Here is an 18,323-nt window from a genome sequence, read left to right as displayed (position 1 = left end):
TGATTTTCAGTATCATTAGATAAATACTGTTAACAGTAAAAGAATTAATACAGGTTAGATACTTGTAACTAGTTGCAATCTGAAAGCCCCCAGAAAAGGTATATTTTTGCTCAGCACTATGCAGTTTGGTTGGATAGGTGCAAGCTGTATGTGGACACTTCTCAACACAGGGTCAGGTTTCAGTCTCAACCATCCACAGCTGTGATTTGTTACTGGGAAGTAACACGTCATTTTGTTTCACATTCTTTGGCCATGTTCTTTGGTTTAACTAGATGGTGCCATTGAATATAATATTAATTGCCATGATATTCAAAAGGCAGGAACTGTGTGCCTGGTAAATCAGAAAGATCTGTTTGAAAAGGTGATACTCTATCTACATGAAAGAGTTGTGGGAAGGCACAGGGTGGTGAAAGAGATGTGTTCAGAATGCTGCTGAACAGGCTTTGAGAGGGGTTTGGGTAGGAAAGTCTTTAAATTAGCAGATTATAGTAGCTAGGAGAAGGAAAAAGGACAAAAGCAAAGACACCCTGCGTGTGAGAGCCTTTTAGAGAAAAGAATTGAAGTTTAGTTGCCCAAACAGCTCACAGAAATGTGAAAAATGTACAGACCAGGTATACAAATAATTATAAGGCTTGCTTGAGGTGTAAATTTAAACCTGTTTTGATATTTGTTATTAAGTCTTAGCCTATTTATCACCATTGCTTTTATGCTGGAAATTCATTCTAATAAACAGTTGACTGCTCTGAATATTTTTTAATTCCTTAAATGTGGAGGGAGGAAAAATCTTAATTTCTGCTGAGCTGAAACCAAGTCTTTGTCTCTCAGCTCTGTTCCATAGTGACATCAGGTTTAGCTGCAGACCTGCCAGAACACAGAGGATGAGACCTAAAGTAAGATTCTGAACATCAGGGTTCAAGGCTTGGCCCCTACTTTGTTTCAGTGGATCTCTCCTTTGGCTCGGATTGATGTGTTTAAAAGTACAAATAATGTCCCCAGTCAGTGATACTGTGAGTTTTAAAACCCATAAATAGTTACAGCTTGCTTAATAGCTGCCCACGGAAGTTCCTTGCATTAAATAATGCAGGGTAGCAATGCAAAGACTGATTTCATTCATTGGGCTAAAATAAGTAGTAATTTTAGTAATTTTTTAAGTGACCTGAATAGTCACTTCATTCAAAATGCTGACACCAAGGTGCCTACAGTGAATTCCAGAAAGCAGTTCCCAGTGTCTCCAAGCAAGCACTGCTCTGCATTACAAATGCTGCTGATTTTTTGGTACTACGAGCATGAAAAATAAAAAGTATATATTTTGTGTGTTTTAGGGAGTGAGGTAAGGTATCCAGATCCATGCAGATGTACAGTACTGAGAGGCCCTTCATGGTCATGAAACTGAAAGAAATGTGTAATTGTCAAAAAAACCCCATCAGAAATAGGCAAATACTTGCACCCAGATCCTTGCATGCAGAGCAAAGTCATAAAGCTTTATTTAACACCTGGCTGCCCAGTAATTCAGTGACTTGTGTAAATTCTGTGTCCTTGGCTGTCTCCATTGCATTTTAAGCATTTAACATAGACCATGGAAGCAAATAACATTTAATTCCCAGGCTCTGGGTTTGTGTGCTTGTTTAATCTGAGAAATGAAGGCTGGTTAAGATGATGATGATGGTTACCTTCAAATGTTTAAAAGCCACTAATCAATCCTTCTGACTGTATCAGACCCTTCTGGGGGGTACAGGGATTTCCTTCCCAGTGTCAGTGTCTAGTATTCCTCAGTGTTCTCAGGCTCCATCTGTAACCATGATCCCAGGAACATTTTTATTCCATAATGAAGTGGAAGTCATTGATAATTACACGTTTCCAAGAGGTGGAACTTCTCAAAAGCTTCAAATATTTGCCTTGGATTAAAATTGTTTGCCCTGTAATACTGATTCCTCTAAAGTTTCTGAAGGGTTTAGGAATTCTCCAATTGCACGATATGGGCAGGACTTTAGAGGTAGAAAAAATACTACCCCTTCCTCTCAGATCCTGTCTGTTTGTTTAGGTATTCTGTTCTCTGGGCTTAAACACAAGTGCCAGCGAGACTGTTACAAACAACAAATACAAGGCCACGGTAATTTTTAGTAGCTCAGTGTTGTGTCCTCTGTGCGTAAAGGTGCAGAACACAGCTGCCATACCGAGGAATAGAAAATACAGTCAAGACAGAACTCTGCCTCTGAGGATTTTGTTAAATTGCAGTAGTTTATTACCTTCACCAGGTCATGGCCACCTAATCCTGTGGACTCAAGCTTTGACCAATAATTTATATGCTGGAGTCTGTTAGTGTTCAGCTGGCTTCTTATGTTTCAGTTCAGTAACCTGAAACTTGTTAAATTATTGCTTCTCAGTGTTTTGTGTTGTATTTCTCAGGCAGAATGTGCACTTGGCAGTTCATGCTGAGAACTTCAAATCAGAAATTGTGAGTGTGAAGGAGATGCGGGATATCTGGTCATGGATCCCAGAGCGATTTGCACTGTGCCAGCCTCTTCTGCTTTTCACCACCTTGGAACATGGCTGTAGTTTGAGCAGGTAAGGAGAACCTTCCTCTCTCTTCTCTACTGTAGAGCAGAAAGGAGCAGCTGATGAAGTATTTGCTGGATTGATAAAAAGGCCGTGCTTAGTCAGGACTTGATTGGAAGAATATCGTTAACAATGGAATATAAATGTGACAAATTCCTGTTGTCTACAGCATTTGAGTGGGATATTTCCTATGCCAGAGTATTTAACTGTTCAAGATCAATTGAAAAGGTCAAACTTAGATCAGTTCACAGATTCTGCAGGTCTGAGTCTGGTTCCTTAAGTGTTTGGATGGTTTAACTCAGTGGCTGCTCTGCAGGCACTTTTGATAGATAACCACATTCATACTGATCCAAGGAAGAAGAGAACTGGAAACTGGAAATTTCCTATGAATCTGATTGGGGTTTTTTTTAAGTGAGATAAACTAGATACAAGTTGTCCTTACACTGGTACGGAGCAACTATAACCCTATAGCCCCTAATAATGACTTTGCCATCAGCAGGTGCTGAGGCAGGGAGTGACCTACTCTCCCAGCCTTATGTCTCTATGAGGAAGAGCAAAAGCAAGCAAAGAGAATGCATCTCAGTTAATTTCCTTGAGGACCTAAAGCCCTTCAGACATGGTCATCAAACAGTCCTAGGCTGTTTTACAATCCTTTAGGTTGTTTCAATTCAAAATGCTGTAAAGGGCTGCAGTTGATCTAGGTAAGCTTCTAGTTAATCTTAGGAGGCATAAACTGTACAGGGGACTGAGTAGAGAGCAACTGCTTGGTAGTATTCGCTTACACTGTATTATTTACATGCTGTATAAAGTATTTGTAGGAAAATTCTTAGTCTTGAGGTGGTTTTTTGCCATGGCACCAGTTGGAGAAGGAGGCAGTGCCTGACATCGAGGAGGAAAGGAACGGCAGTTGGTGGCAGTCGAGTGCTCACTTTGTTGTGCTCTGCATTTCAGGTTCTATTCCCACAGCGAGGGACACGAACCAACTCTGCTCCTCATCAAGACAACAGCAAAAGAGGTGAGCGAGGCGAAAGACAAGTGATTAAATTGGAGTTTGGGCAGTATGTAATGCTGTGTTGCAACACACAGCTGTTTATAATAAAACAAATAAGCAAGGTTCGGCTTTGTTTTTTTAAGAATCCATGCTTTATATTATTCTATTTGTTGGTTATAGGATTATGCATTCTTGGGCAGACCTTGCAAACCAGGTCCTGGTTAACTGCTTTTTCTCTTGCAAGTTGTGTGGGATGATGGACTAGAGTAGCTCATTTTGCTCTTGGACAGACTCTGAAATGCAGAATCAGAGGGACAGAGTGGGAATTGTGCTAAAGTTATGTATTCATAGAAGACATTTTCATTTTCTCAAGGATATGAAGAAAGAAAGCAGCAGAATTTAAATTGTATGAATAATGTTGGACTATATGATGTGAAAACACAAGCCTTATTAATCTTGTTCTTGATTGGAAAAAAATAAGCCAAGAAATCTCTGAGAACCTGAGGAGGAGTGCACACATCCCTTTTTTCTGCTCCTGTGTGTGACAATATTGGACAGCATAATGTGAAAACAGCAACATGCTTGTTTAAAAAAATAATACATAAAACAAGAAGATTTCCCAAAACTTTTTCAGGAGGGCACACAGGAACTTCCTGTAATGCTGTTGTCTGTGCCAGTGTACATGACTTTTAAATATTTTATATATAACATTGAGCTGTTACTGCAGCCTGTGAGCTTTATTCCTGCCTATACAGAATCACACACAGAATCACACAGAATTACTGGGTTGGAAGAGACTTCTAAGATCATTGAGTCCAACCCAACCCAAACACCTCAGCTAAACCATGGCACTCAGTGCCACATCCAGTCTTTTTTAAACGCATCAAGAGATGGTGACGCCACCACCTCCCTGGGCAGAACATTCCAGAACTTTATCACTCTTTCCATATAAAAAGTTTTTCCTAATATCCAGCGTGCCAAAGGCCTTGCTGGAGTCCAGGTATGCAACATACACAGCCTTTCCTGCATAAAAGGAGGCCAGGTTGGTCAAACACGACCGGCCCCGCCTAAGCCCCTGCTGGCTGGCTCTGATACCCTGGCCATGCTGTAAGTGCTGTGTGTTGACACTCAGTATAAACTGTTCCATTTCCTTACTGGGTACTGAGCTCAGAGTGACTGGCCTATAATTACCAGGATCCTCCTTCCCCCCCATTTTGTGAATGGGTGTCACACTGGGCAGCTTCCAGTCATTGGAACCTCCCCAGTGAGCCAGGACTGCTGGTAAATGATGAAGAGCGTCTTGGCAAGTTCATCTGCCAGCTCCCTCATCACCCTGGGGTGGATCCCATCTGGTCCTATAGATTTATGAACATCCAAGCAGCTCAGCAGTTCTCTGACAGCCTCCTTCTGGACCACAGGGGACCCATGCTGCTCCCTGAGCCCATCTACCAACCCAAGAAGGACAGCTGTCCTTGGGACAGGCCGTCTTCCCACTAAAGACTGAGGCAAAGAAGGCATTAAGCACTTCTGTCTTCTCTTCATCTGCAGTTACTGTATCTCTGCAGGATGGCTGTCCATGAGCAAGCCCATTTCTGCTCTTGTTTACCTCTGCCTAAATACCCTTCAGGCCATTTCATGGTTCTGCATGTGGTTTATGGCCATTCAGGCCTGTGTTGAGATGCCATTGGCTTATGGAATGCCCCTGGTGTCTGAAGGGTAGAGGGGGGAACAATTATTTTGCTTCTTGTTTTGGAGCTTGTCAGAAGTCTGGCTTTGTAAGGGATTCAGGTTTTTATAGGATAGTTTGTTTCTTACCCCTCAAAAAAACATGTATTTGCCAAAAAAAAAAAATAAAAAGCTTTAGGAGAAAAATATGGGGTTTTTTTCATGCTTATGGATTTGGAGGGTTTTTGCAAAGGGTTGTTCATCCTTTATTCATATGTCTATGGTTAACTTCTAGAATGAGGAGAATTCTGCCTCTCATACCCATCCGGCATATCACATCAAATAGACTTCTGGGTCATTTAGATGTAATTCTAAATCTGAATTTACATTTAAATCTAAGTACAGATTTATCTAGATAAAGCAAATCTGATCTTCAGTAATTTTGTCCTAGGAGCTCTGCTTGTATTGCTTGTGGAGGCCAAACAGCAAATGCACCTTAGAACAGTTCTGTATAATCATAATTGTTTTTCTGATTTCTGGGGGGGAAAGTACATATGCTTTCGTCCCACTTTTGGAGCTTAATTGTTTCCTCTGTGTGCACATGGCAATGATGTGTACTGCTGGTAGCAAAAAATTCTAGTGCAAACATAAGACTCCAGAGACCAACTCAGCCCTCAAAGGGTGCTTCTCTTTATTGGATACTAGTGGCCCCCATGAGGTTTGAGTGAATGCTCTAAATATCTGAGCTAGTTCAGCATTTGCTTAGCTAAACTGGCTTTAACCTATACTTTGAAATCTAAGAAAGCCACCAAGGCCACTGTTTGACCAAAAAGTGTTCAGGCAGAGCTGCTCATACTGTAACTTTGGACAGCACTGCTGCTTTGGTTGCCAAAGTGAGGGAGTAGGAGTCAGGCTGTACAGGCCTGGAGTGATCTGTATTTTGGTACATGAGATTGTGTTAGAAAATTTCTCTTTTAAGACATCAGAGGTATGAAATAATTTATGACACTCTCAGGATTTAGAGGTAACCAACCACTGGTGGATTAAAGCAGCTTAAATCTGTCTTTAGATAGAAGTACTTACGCTGCTTTAATCCACTGGTGTAGAAACTCTGGAACTCAAACTGAAGTAAAACCTGCAGTTTTGGTCTCTGTGTCAGAAATGTCAGTATCGATGGGTTTAACACTTTCTTCTTCCATGAGAAGCCTGACTGTGCTGTCTGTGCCAGGTCTGTGGGGCTTACCTGTCCACTGACTGGAGCGAGCGCCGGCGAGGAGGGAACAAGCTGAGCTTCTTCGGAACAGGGGAGTGCTTTGTGTTTAGGGTGAGAGAAATTTTGTTGTTGCTGCCCAGTACCGAGACCGAACAACTGTAATGGTTAGCTATCACCTCTCTTCCACCTAAAGAGGCTGGATTATATGCCTTTCTAATTTATAAGCTTTATTGAACTCTTAATGTGGAGGAAAAATTTTACTTTTAAGTTTTGTGATGACTCTTTTTCTCCCCTTGCACAGAACATTTTCTTAAAAGATCATAGAATCATCAAGGTTGAAAAATACCTTTAGGATCATGAAGTCCAATCACCAAACCAGAAATACCATCATGTCCACTGGTAAACTATGTCCCCAAGTGCCACATCCGCACATTTTTTGAACACCTGTAAAGATGGAGTTGTGGTTTGACACTGGCCAAATGCCAGGCACCCATGAAAGTCGCTCACTCACCCTCACCTGCTACAGCTGGGCAGAGGAGAGAAAATTTAACAAAGGGTTAATGAGTTAAGGACTGGGAAAAAACACTCCAACGGCAAAACAGGCTCAACTTAGAGATATAGAGTGAATTTATTACTTACAGGATCAGAGCAGGAAAGTTAGAAATAAAATAAGTCCTTAAAAACACCTTTTCCCCCCAACCCCTCCCTCCTTCCCACCGACAGTGCAGGGAAACAGGGCTGGGAGGTTTGGTCAGTTCATCACCCGAGGTTTTCTTCCCCTGCAATGCCATGGGGTCCCTCCCTCAGGAGACAGTTCTCCGTGAACTTTCCAGTGTGGTTCCAATCTCACAAGCAGCAGCTCCCTGAGACCTGCTGCAACATGAGCCCCTCCCACAGGCAAGCAGTGCTCCCCAAACTGCTGCAGCATGGGTCACTCTTCCAGGGGGTGCAGTCCTCCAGGGACAGGCTGCTCACAGCCTCCTCCAGTACCCACCTGCTCTGGCCTGGGCACCTCCTGCACAGGCTGCGGGTGGATCTCTGCATCCCCATGGACCCCCACAGGCTGTGGGTGGTTCTCTGCATCCCCCTGGATCCCCACAGGCTGTGGGTGGATCTCTGCATCCCCCTGGATCCCCACAGGCTGTGGGTGGATCTCTGCATCCCCATGGACCCCCATGGGCTGTGGGTAGATCTCTGCATCCCCATGGACCCCCACGGGCTGCGGGTTGATCTCTGCATCCCCATGGACCCCCACAGGCTGCAGGTGGTTCTCTGCATCCCCCTGCATCCCCACAGGCTGTGGGTGGATCTCTGCATCCCCCTGGATCCCCACAGGCTGCAGGTGGTTCTCTGCATCCCCATGGACCCCCACAGGCTGTGGGTGGATCTCTGCATCCCCATGGACCCCCACAGGCTGTGGGTGGATCTCTGCATCCCCCTGGATCCCCACAGGCTGTGGGTGGATCTCTGCATCCCCCTGGATCCCCATGGCCTGCGGGTGGATCTCTGCATCCCCATGGATCCCCATAGGCTGTGGGTGGATCTCTGCATCCCCCTGGATCCCCATGGCCTGCAGGTGGATCTCTGCATCCCCCTGGATCCCCACAGGCTGCAGGTGGATCTCTGCATCCCCCTGGATCCCCCACAGGCTGTGGGTGGATCTCTGCATCCCCCTGGATCCCCATGGCCTGCAGGTGGATCTCTGCATCCCCATGGATCCCCACAGGCTGCAGGTGGATCTCTGCATCCCCCTGGATCCCCCACAGGCTGTGGGTGGATCTCTGCATCCCCCTGGATCCCCCACAGGCTGTGGGTGGATCTCTGCATCCCCCTGGATCCCCATGGGCTGTGGGTGGATCTCTGCATCCCCCTGGATCCCCATGGCCTGCAGGTGGATCTCTGCATCCCCATGGATCCCCACAGGCTGCAGGTGGATCTCTGCATCCCCATGGACCTCCACAGGCTGTGGGTGGATCTCTGCATCCCCCTGGATCCCCATGGCCTGCGGGTGGATCTCTGCATCCCCATGGACCCCCACAGGCTGTGGGTAGATCTCTGCATCCCCCTGGATCCCCACGGGCTGCAGGTGGATCTCTGCGTCCCCATGGACCCCCACAGGCTGCGGGTGGATCTCTGCATCCCCCTGGATCCCCACGGGCTGCAGGAGGACAGCCTGTTTCACCACGGCCTGCAGAGGAATCTCAGCTCCAGCACCTCCCCCCTCCTTCGTTATCACAGAGGCATTACCACCATTCCAAACTGGCCCAGCCTTGGCCAGCAGCATATCCATCTTCAGAGCCATCAGGGGTTGGCTCTGCCAGGCATGGTGGAAACTTCCAGCAGCTTCTGACAGAAGCCACCTCTGGGGCCTCCTCACTACCAAGAACCAGGCCTTGCAAAATTGACACAGATATTCACTCTACCCCTTCCCTGGGCAGCCTGTGCCAGCACCTGACAACCGTTTCAGTGCAGAAATTTTCACAATATCCAATCTAAACCTTCCCAGGCACAACTTGAGGCCATTTTTTCTTGTCTGTCTCTTGTTAACTGGGAGCAGAGCCTTACCCCAACTGACTCCACCCTCCTTTTATTCAGTTGTAAAGATGATCTAGAAACGAGAGATGTAATAAGGTAACTCAGAAGTTATTGCATCAATTCTTCAACCACCTAAAAAGCAAAGAAATAAACTCTAACATCTGGCCTAAAAGAAAGGTTGAGCCAAGCTTTACTGCTGACTGCGTAGGTAGAGATCTTCTGGAATGTTCTTTTCTGAGCAGAGCTCTGTGTAGTGTGCATACACTAACATCAGCTCTGCCCTTTTCTGCCTCTCTGCAGCTGCAGCCAGAAGTGGAACGCTACGAGTGGGTGATCATAAAACACCCAGAACTGGCCTCGACTGGATCAGAGACAGAAAACCATGCCCAACCAGCTTCTAGTGCCCTTTCCTCCAGCAGCATCCCCTCAGATCCTTCAGATCGCCTTTCTCCCTTCTTAGCAGCTAGGCACTTCAACTTGCCTTCCAAAACAGCCTCCATGTTCATGGCTGGCAGCAGTGAGTGCATCATTGTAGGTGAGTCCGTGTGAAAATCTGAGCACAGATCCTACCCATCTCTTCCTGTCCACCTTAGATACATGGTAAATACACCTGACTCCTTTATCTATGTCAGTGTCACCACAGGTAGAGATAAAATTGCCCAAAACCTAATGTCATTTCTCAACCAAAATTTTCTGTGGGAAAACCTGCATAGAGAGCATTTTAGAGAAGAGAATAACTCATGGCTTTAAGTATAGTCATTCCTTCATACTGCCTAATTCACAATGAGAAGTAGTTCTCAAAAAAGAGCTTACTTGCATCAAGGCTTTTGAAACACAGAGTAAGCTATAAAACATGTTAATTCTCCAATAACTTTATTGGATCTGTGGTGCTGCTGACTTTGGCAAAAATCTGCTTAGTAATGTTGTCACTTAAATGAGTGACAACATTACTAAGTGTCACTTATAAGGAACAGATCTAAAATCATAGTTGTCATTTTCCCAAAAGTCTTTACTTGACACTTGTTAGGAGAGCAACTGGCCTATAATTTCCTCTGTAATGTCAAGTGTTGGCTGATTTCCCACTTGGCAGCATGTGCTCTAATCATAAAATCATGGAATTGTTTAGGTTGGAAAAGCCATCTAAGACCATCAAGTCCAGCTATTACCCCAGCATTACTGCCAAGGCCACCAGTAACCAGTGTTCCCAGGTGCCACATCTACATGGTTTTTGAACACTGCAGGGATGATGACTCCACCACTGCCCTGGGTAGCCTGTTCCAATGCCTGACCACCCTTTCAGTGCAGAAATTTTCCCAATATCCAACCTAAATCTTCCCTGGTGGTTGACGCATTTTCCTCTTGTCCTGTCACTTGGTCCTTGGGAGCAGAGCCCAACCCCCATCAGGTTCCACCCTCCTTTCAGGGAGGTGTAGAGTGTGATGTGTCCCATCAGCTCTGTCTACCAGCTTTAGGTAAGGGAGTCACTTATATTTACTGTATACTGCACTACGGGTGGTGATAAGAGAGATGTAGTAGATACATAGAAGTGTTGTACACAGTTGTGGACTAGAATTCCCACCCTTTTGATTCTTCAGATGGCTTTAGTAACTGTTCTTTGATGGTTGCCCAATAAGCAATAGGGAATCTTCATTTTTGTTCTCCTAACACATTTCTGTCTAACTTTTATTTCAGTTCTCTTCATTTTCTGACTGAAAGCTCTGTGAACCTTGACATAGACCCAGAGATAACCAAAATGCTTTTAACTCTTACATGGTCTTCAAGCCAGTGCTGTTATTTACTGATCTTGTTCTTCTCCCAGCTTTGATTTTTGACTGCTAACAGAATTATTTGGTTTTCCTTTACTGGAGAAAAATTGGCAGTTGTAGCTTCCAATATTCTCCAGCACTGAAATACAAAACTTAAATGCTGGTAGTTTTTGTTCTTGCTGAGTTACATTACTTTATTATTATTGAAAGAAATCATCCAGTTCTGATATTTTCATTCAAAACCTATAGATCTGATCCTGTACTGTTACATCTGAAGACGGCAAGCAGACATTGCTGAGGGCTTCCAGTTGTTCCCCATGGGAAAAGCACTAAAGTCTTTGTACAGCTGTTTCCCATGCCAAGAAATGCAGAAATATCCTCACCCTGTCTTTGTCTCTTCCCAGGAGGTGGTGATGGCCAGGCTCTGTACCTTGATGCAGATCTGAACCACGGAAGAACCAGCCACTGCAACACTTTCAATAACCAGCCACTGTGTTCTGAAAGCTTCCAGATCTCCATCCTGGAGGTGTGGGGCTTCAGGGACACCATGAATGGTTGATGTGACTATCATTAATCAGCTAGTTTTTCAGTTGCCCAAGGTAAATTCCGATACAGGAGCTAAGTTAGAACATCCTTTCTGCTGGACTCAGTGCTGTTAGTCATTCCTAAGTGGTGCACTTGGATGCAGGCCTAGTTGTTTACTCTTATTTTATTTAAGACAGGTCAAGGTGAAATAATGTATCTGATTGACTGTTTGCCCTTTTACCTCTGGAGATCTGTATTCAGGGACTTCTGGTAAAAATGAAAATGTGATGAGTTCAGAGCCATGCTAGATGGACACAGGTCCGAATCATGGGGTAGGTTTGAGTCCACAGTTCCTCAGAGGCACAGCCCTGGCTGAGCTGTGCTGCAGAGCTCTGAGCCACTGGCACCAGTACCTGGCCTGAGCCAGGAATATCAAATGTCTCCTCACAGGGAACACTGGTGACCTCAGATCTGACATAGAATAGTGGTTCATAAAATCACTGCCCTCCTATGAGCAGATGTACAGACAAATCAGTACCATTACGTTATGAAGCTGTTCATTCACACCAAAACCATGATTGCTGATCTTGTACCAAAACCTTTTACATGTTCCAGTTTCATATGTTAGAGCAGTCTGCCTCTGAGAAAGGCATCCAGGCTGGACAGTGATATCTCCAAGTCTTGATTTTGTTTACATTCCTATTCCATATCAATATGATGACTTCAGAGTGACTCCCTGTGTCAGACAGCTGAAAGCCAGAGTATCTGCCGTGCTCAGAAATGTTCCTTTCCTGGGAGCTGAAATGAAGCTTTAAATCTGAAAATAACTGTGCTGATATCCCTGTGTGTTTGGGGAATTAGACCTGGTGATAACAGGAGCTTAGTCCTCTCCCCTCGAGTAAAGAGAGGAAGGCAGGAGGCAAATCTGGGAGTGAATGGATTTCCCAGGAGAACTAGAGGCAACACTGTTTTTCCAAATGTCTTCCCAGTGATGAGGTCCCTCCTGAGAAGCTAACAGTTTTCTTCCTGTATATTCTGGTAGGATTTGGGTGATGAAAAGAGGCTTTGCTCCTTCTTGAACATTCCTACATTCTCTGCAGGCGTGCCCTGTGGCATGCGTTGTCTGGAGGCAATTCTCCAAAGTCTTTATCCAAAAATTGCACTATCTGTTGTGGAAATTCTCCCACATGGAGCACAAATACATAAATGTCAGTGAGTAGTCCAGAGCATACAATAGGATGCTCAGAGCTTCAGTGAGTAACTTACTAGTAAGATTTATCACAACAGGGAAAATGAAGGGAAAGAGAAATTGCTGATTTTCTAAACAGTTCAATCTAAAAAATTGCTGTAGATTGGGATTGCTATTTAATGTTATTGCTACTTAAGCTTGAAGTTCAATAAAAGAAAAAAATCTAAATGAATAATGTTAAAATCTAGGCTTGACAGGGTCGCATTCATGTTCAGAGGTCTGAGGTGAGTTTTTGGTCATGCTGGCTTGTCCAGCTTGCCAGCCATGAGAGTACCTCATGGCTTGGGAAGGAGTTGCCTCTTGCAGAGTATATTAATAAACTTGGCATAAATAAGATTTGCTTTATAAGGTGCCATTTTGAATTTTTGTCAAAATAATTCTTTGAAAAATTAGCCTATGTGCAGAACAATTTCAGATGTCTTTTGCACCATTTGTATTTGCACTTGGATTCTCTCACCCTGTCTGAGAGTCAGCATTGGCCTCCCTTTCTCCTTCCCACACAGTGAATTCTGACCAATTGTCTTTTCACGGGTTTATCATAAGCTTGATTGAACTGCAAGAGGTAATTCAGTTATACTGATATATTTTGATGTGGAAGAACTCAGTCATATCTGGCTTTTTGCAAATACTGGCTGATGCTGCCTTCTATTTTTCCAAGGCACCCGTGTCTCTTTGCCCTTGCAGGTATCCCACAAGCTTCTTCAGACAAAAGAAATCACTCAGAAAGTATAGGTTCTGCTTAGTGTAGGTGGGATTTCTGTTTGGTTTGCGTCTCGTCTTTTGAGCTTGTCTGAGGAGGTGCCCTTGGGAACAAAAAACAACTCAAAAACACAATAATATTAATTTCCATCTTGTTGTCAGAAATTTCCCAGAGCTGTGTGTTGGTAGGATTTGTGGGAGTGTAATGTTCTACTCCAAATGAATAAATTTTATCTGCAAAAACTTGTCTGCATCTGGCAGTGTGATGGGATTTCCTGGCTCCCATCCCTGCTGGGTGCAACTATGTTAATACCTCGTCTTAAGCCATATCTAAGAAACCTTCCTCAGAAACATGTTCCTTTCCCTGCTCTGTTCTTGGTGCACAGCAGTTTGGGTGTTTAGAATCTGAAATAACTTGTGGTTCCTCAGAAACTCATCATAGGATATCAGTGTGAGAATCCAAGGAGCAGTACTGGATGGCAGGCATGGGACCGGTTTGGCTTGACGAAGTACTGCCCTGCCACAGCCACCATGTGGGACTGATCTGTGTGGGTTGAACTGGAGTCGCCTGGATGTGCAAGAAACTGCAATAATCCAGGGAGAGCAGTTCTACAGTGCTGCAGCAACTTCATACAATCCTTGTGTTCAGCAAAAATGGATATTCCTTGTCATGTGCAAGTCCTCATCCATTATTCCTGTTGTGGTTGTGAGACACCTTAGATATATGCAGCATTTTGACTTGGTTATCCTTCCAGTAGCAGAGAGGCATTTTTCCTGTCTGTGAAGTTAATGGTTATTGCTGACCAACTGTATATCTAAGTTCATGCAAAACTCTTTGAGATAGAGGCCACAGGCTGGTTTTGAAGACAATGACTACCATGGATACTTTATCAGAAAGTGGAGTTATCTCAAGTACTCTAACCATGAAGTGCTTTAGTCAGTTGTTACTTGCAGCTCTGCACACCTGTTGAGGTAGGCTGTAATCCCTGTTTGTGATCTTGCTGGCAGCACCAAGAGTGCCAGAGTTATGGGATGGGCTTGGGCTGGGAGCTGCAGACTAGGCATTGGTCACCACAGTTCTGTGAGACCATCTGTGCTTTCCTGAAAAGCTGCTTTTTGCTCTGTCATGCTCCTTAAAGGCAGAAAATATTAGAAACTCCTAACATCAGAAACCTGACTTCACTGTAAATGTCAACCAAACTGTTTGCAGGCCATGGGAACTGTATCCAGCTGCAGCCAGGCTGGACAGACTTCACTGCACCTGAGCTGTCTTTCCTGCAGCTCCTGCACTTTGGCACACTCCTTTTTCTGATGCAGCACATTAATCAAACTCCTGTTAATAGAGACAAATCAGCCAATGCAAGGGAAAAATTCTCATTTCCTCTCTGATGACATAGTTGAAGTGAAAATGGAATGGTGGCCAGTACTGTTCTTTGAAGAGTTAAACCATGCCAATAGAGATCTGTGGTGAGCCACAGAGGGGTGACGTGCAGATCCATGAACTGCTCTTCATGTGTGTGTATTGAAATTGTGTATCTTTGTCCTTGGAAATTCATCCTCGTTTTTGGTGGAGCATAATCTGCTCTGCCCATGGGGACACTGATGCCACAGTCAGGAGCTGACCCACAACCGTGGCAGTGCAAGAGTTCGGCTCCTGCGAGTGGCACTGAGTCAGGCTGTCGGGTACAGCCAAGGCTTGGGCACCTGGCTGTTCTGCAGCTCTCTGTCATGGATTTCAGACTATTCATAGTCAGAATGAACGTGTGTGTACTATTTGGGGTGATGTTTTCTTCGGATGAGTGGTGACGTGCTGCCAAGTTGGTTTTCTACCCTATCTTGGAATCACTGCCCTATGTCAATGGTATTTTTGTCACTGTGCAGAATCTTGGGTATTAAAGGTATTTGACTGTGGAGGCTGCTGGCTTTGTCCTTTATTCTTGTCTTTTCCTTCCTGTAGGGCTCATAGCAAAAGGCACCCTGAAACCGAGAGAAACCCTGGAGCATGTGTCCTCTGAGAGCTCTCACTGCGGTGAGGTGGTTACATGGTTCCTGATCATTTCAGATCTCACAAGACTTCCCCTGAGATCAGGTGTCAAACTGACTCAGAAGTCTCTAGATAGCCACTTCTGACATGAGCCTCCTTCCCTTTGCAGGGCCAGAGAGTGTGGTTTGCCCCAGCCCAGCCTAGGTTTAAAATGGAGATTAGGGGTGTCCTCTGGCTACCAGCACCTGTAAATTGCAATCAGACCCACCCTACAGTGACCAAGGACGTAAATGAAAAAAGTGGAATTCCACGAAATTTGGGGGTTTAAACAAACTGCTGTCAGGCTAAAGGGGTTTGGGTATTTTCCCTCAAAATAGTCCCACTCCACCCCCCCCCCCCCCCCCATATCCACCTCATACACAAATCTGGCCACCTCGTGCTGCTGTACATTTCCAAGAGCAGAGCCGTGGTTTAAGGCAATGCAGTGTGGAAAAGGGATTGCTGAGCTGGCAGAAGCAATTCCCAGATGATTAATTCTCTGGCCAGCTCTGCACTGCCGGGAGGTTTGCTGCACAGGAAGCCCGTGGCCACTAGAGGTTCCTCTCAGCCTGGTCCTGTGCCTCCATCACCAGTAAATCTATCCTTGCAATCTAAAAGAGCTTTCTTCGCATGGTTTCCAAAGGTGACTTGAGCCTTAAATACCGTAAATCAGAATTTTACAACTCCCTTGAAGTCTGTAAACTTAATCATGCAGGAACTTAGTAGCAGGAATGTGTAAGTCAGGGTTAGTAAGGGGCTGAGCAGTGCAGGCAGCTGTTTTGGGACCTTGCAGCTGCTGTAAACCCAGTGACTGAGACCTGACAGGGGAATGTGCTTGATTGAATCAGACTGCAGAAGCTTGGTGTCCTGCCTAGAAAGCATGGTGGTGGGAAGGTCCTGGATGATGTCTCAGAGCTGGTAGCAGCTACGAGCCTGAACTGAAAAAGGAAGCCTGTGCTGTGTCTTGCTGTGCTGCTGCAGTGTGAGAAGAGCCTGATGTTTGCCAGTTGTGCTTTTTTTCTGGATTTTCTGTACAGATTTATGTAAATGTCTTGGAGACACCTGCTTCTTGAGATGTTTTATAAGCAGCTGTGGCACAACATTGCCTCTTGTCAGCAAATTATAGGGTTTTCTGCCTTTTCAAGCCCCTCACTGGGTATTTCCAGATCTGCCCTGCTATTGCCCTTCCCAAGCACTGCTTTGGGCTGCCGAGCCTGTGCCTGAACCTCTGGGATGGTCGTGGCTCCCCTCCTTGTCTGTACTCTGGTGATACAGGCTGCTGCTGACTGATTTCAGGCCACACAAACAGCTCTTGGGTGGAGCTGAGTACAGACTTCAGCTGGGGAAAAGTGGAGTGTGTTTGTTCCTGCTTTGCAAACCTGCAGCTGGCTGCTGCTGGGCTATGGTAGATAAGGCTCCAGGACTGTTGGCACTATCCTGAACCCTGGGATGCACCTCCCATTGCTGACACAGCTTCAGTCCATGGCCTCATGTTGAGTCACCTCCCTTTCTGTGGTTAAATGTCCTCCAGAGTTATGGCAGTGCCCTCCACATGTCATTGACTGAAGGGTTTCTGACTGGGCTCATCCTCCTGATCCCTCAGCCATGAGATAAGGAGGCAGGTCTGGAATCCCATGGGGAAAAGTGCAAGCCCAGCAAGCCAGTGATCAGTACCTCATCCTCCCAGCCTGGGTGATGCTGTGTCCCCTAAATGACTGGGAGTACACATTTTTGATCCGTGAGCATTCCAGAGCAGCACCAGCATTGGCTGCACCAGCTCAGCAGCCCAGCTGGCTGCAGCCAGAACTCTCCCACTGGCAGTGGCTGGGCCACAGTCTGTTCCTCTTCCTTAAACATCCTCCTTGTGCTGAAATCCTCCTCCTTAAACTTCTCCAGGTTTATGTGAAGATCCACTTTTGCTTCCTCACTCTCTGAAGCTCTTGGCTGTGCCACAGGGAGCCAATCCCTCTCCTAGAACATTTTGTTTTCCTTTTGCATCCTTACCTGCTGCAAGGGTCTGAGTACCCCACTCTTGGCACTCTCCACTTGATGGTGCTCTGAATTCAAGCCCAATAAAGACCACAACTCAAACAAGGTTGGCTGCTCACTGTGAATCCTGCAGAGCAACAACTTGTCCAGTTTTGTTCAAGGGAGGTTTAGGGCTGAAACTCCACAAATTATCACTGAGCTGGGTCTAGGTGTACATCCAGGCCAGTATCTCATCCATGGGCTTCCTGCATGGCAAATCACACCTGCCTGAGGATAGCCCTGCCAGCTCCAGCAGCACAATGCCAGTGGCTGTGTGGCCCCTGCTAACTGTGATGCCCTGCAGTCCAGGCTCTGTGCAGCCAGCTGGCACAAGGTGATGCCATCTGCATCAGCCCTTGGCACCTCCAGAGCTTTGCCACAAGCAGCTGTGTCTGTACTGCAGAACACCACAGCCACCCCTGACCCACAGCTGGACAATGGGATAACTCTTGGGCACATGCAGCAGTGGAACTCAGCTTCCTCACTCCTCCACAGCCAAATGCTGCAGGACTTCCCCATGGCCCCACTCAGACCAAGTTATTGGGGAAAGAGGCAGCAATGTCTCAGAGATCTGAATTTCCCCAGGTTTGGCTGCCTGTTTCACAGAATCCAGCAGTAAACTCCAGCACTGCTTCCCACAGGGAAGGGTTGTGCTGAGGCTGGAGCCCTGCTGGGGAGCCGAATCCCACCCAGTTACCCACGTTCAGCAAAGCCAGAGGAGAACGGATTTCAGCAGCTCCACAGCTCACAGAAATACTTGTGGATGCTTCTGTAAGGATCTGCCTAATGAACAGGCATAACCTCTCTCTCAGGTTCATTAGGCTTTTCTTGCACTCCAGAACACCAGCCACAGCTCCTGCAGGATACTGCGTTCTTGTGGACTGAAGTATTTCCCAGAGTCATGGTTTTCCTTGCAGCCCACCATGGGTTGTGCCTCAGGGTTGACTCCAGCTCGGAAACTGAACTCAGCAGTTCAGCTGAGTTCAACTTAAGGACTGCAGAGCTGTAGCCCCCAGAATTCCCCAGGGTGTGGGTCTCCTCAGGATGGCTTTCTTCCCTAATGAGCAATAACA

General features: G+C 45.8%; 1 protein-coding gene across 5 annotated transcripts in view; it reads left to right on the top strand.

The window, feature by feature from the left end:
• TBC1D24 (TBC1 domain family member 24) overlaps positions 1-15,110 on the top strand; it is a 35,850-nt gene extending 20,740 nt beyond the window's left edge. For all 5 annotated transcript variants that reach the window (XM_064390303.1, XM_064390306.1, XM_064390301.1 and 2 more), the window contains 5 exons: positions 2,407-2,565; positions 3,508-3,571; positions 6,441-6,536; positions 9,261-9,495; positions 11,131-15,110. In XM_064390303.1, the coding sequence (XP_064246373.1) occupies positions 2,407-2,565; positions 3,508-3,571; positions 6,441-6,536; positions 9,261-9,495; positions 11,131-11,285 (709 nt within the window). In that variant the 3' untranslated portion in view covers positions 11,286-15,110. The remainder of the gene's footprint in view (positions 1-2,406; positions 2,566-3,507; positions 3,572-6,440; positions 6,537-9,260; positions 9,496-11,130) is intronic.
• Positions 15,111-18,323: the final 3,213 nt, after the last annotated feature.

Source organism: Passer domesticus, chromosome 15 (genome assembly GCF_036417665.1).
Source record: "Passer domesticus isolate bPasDom1 chromosome 15, bPasDom1.hap1, whole genome shotgun sequence".
Lineage (NCBI taxonomy): Eukaryota > Metazoa > Chordata > Aves > Passeriformes > Passeridae > Passer > Passer domesticus.
This window is presented reverse-complemented; position numbering and strand designations above follow the sequence as displayed.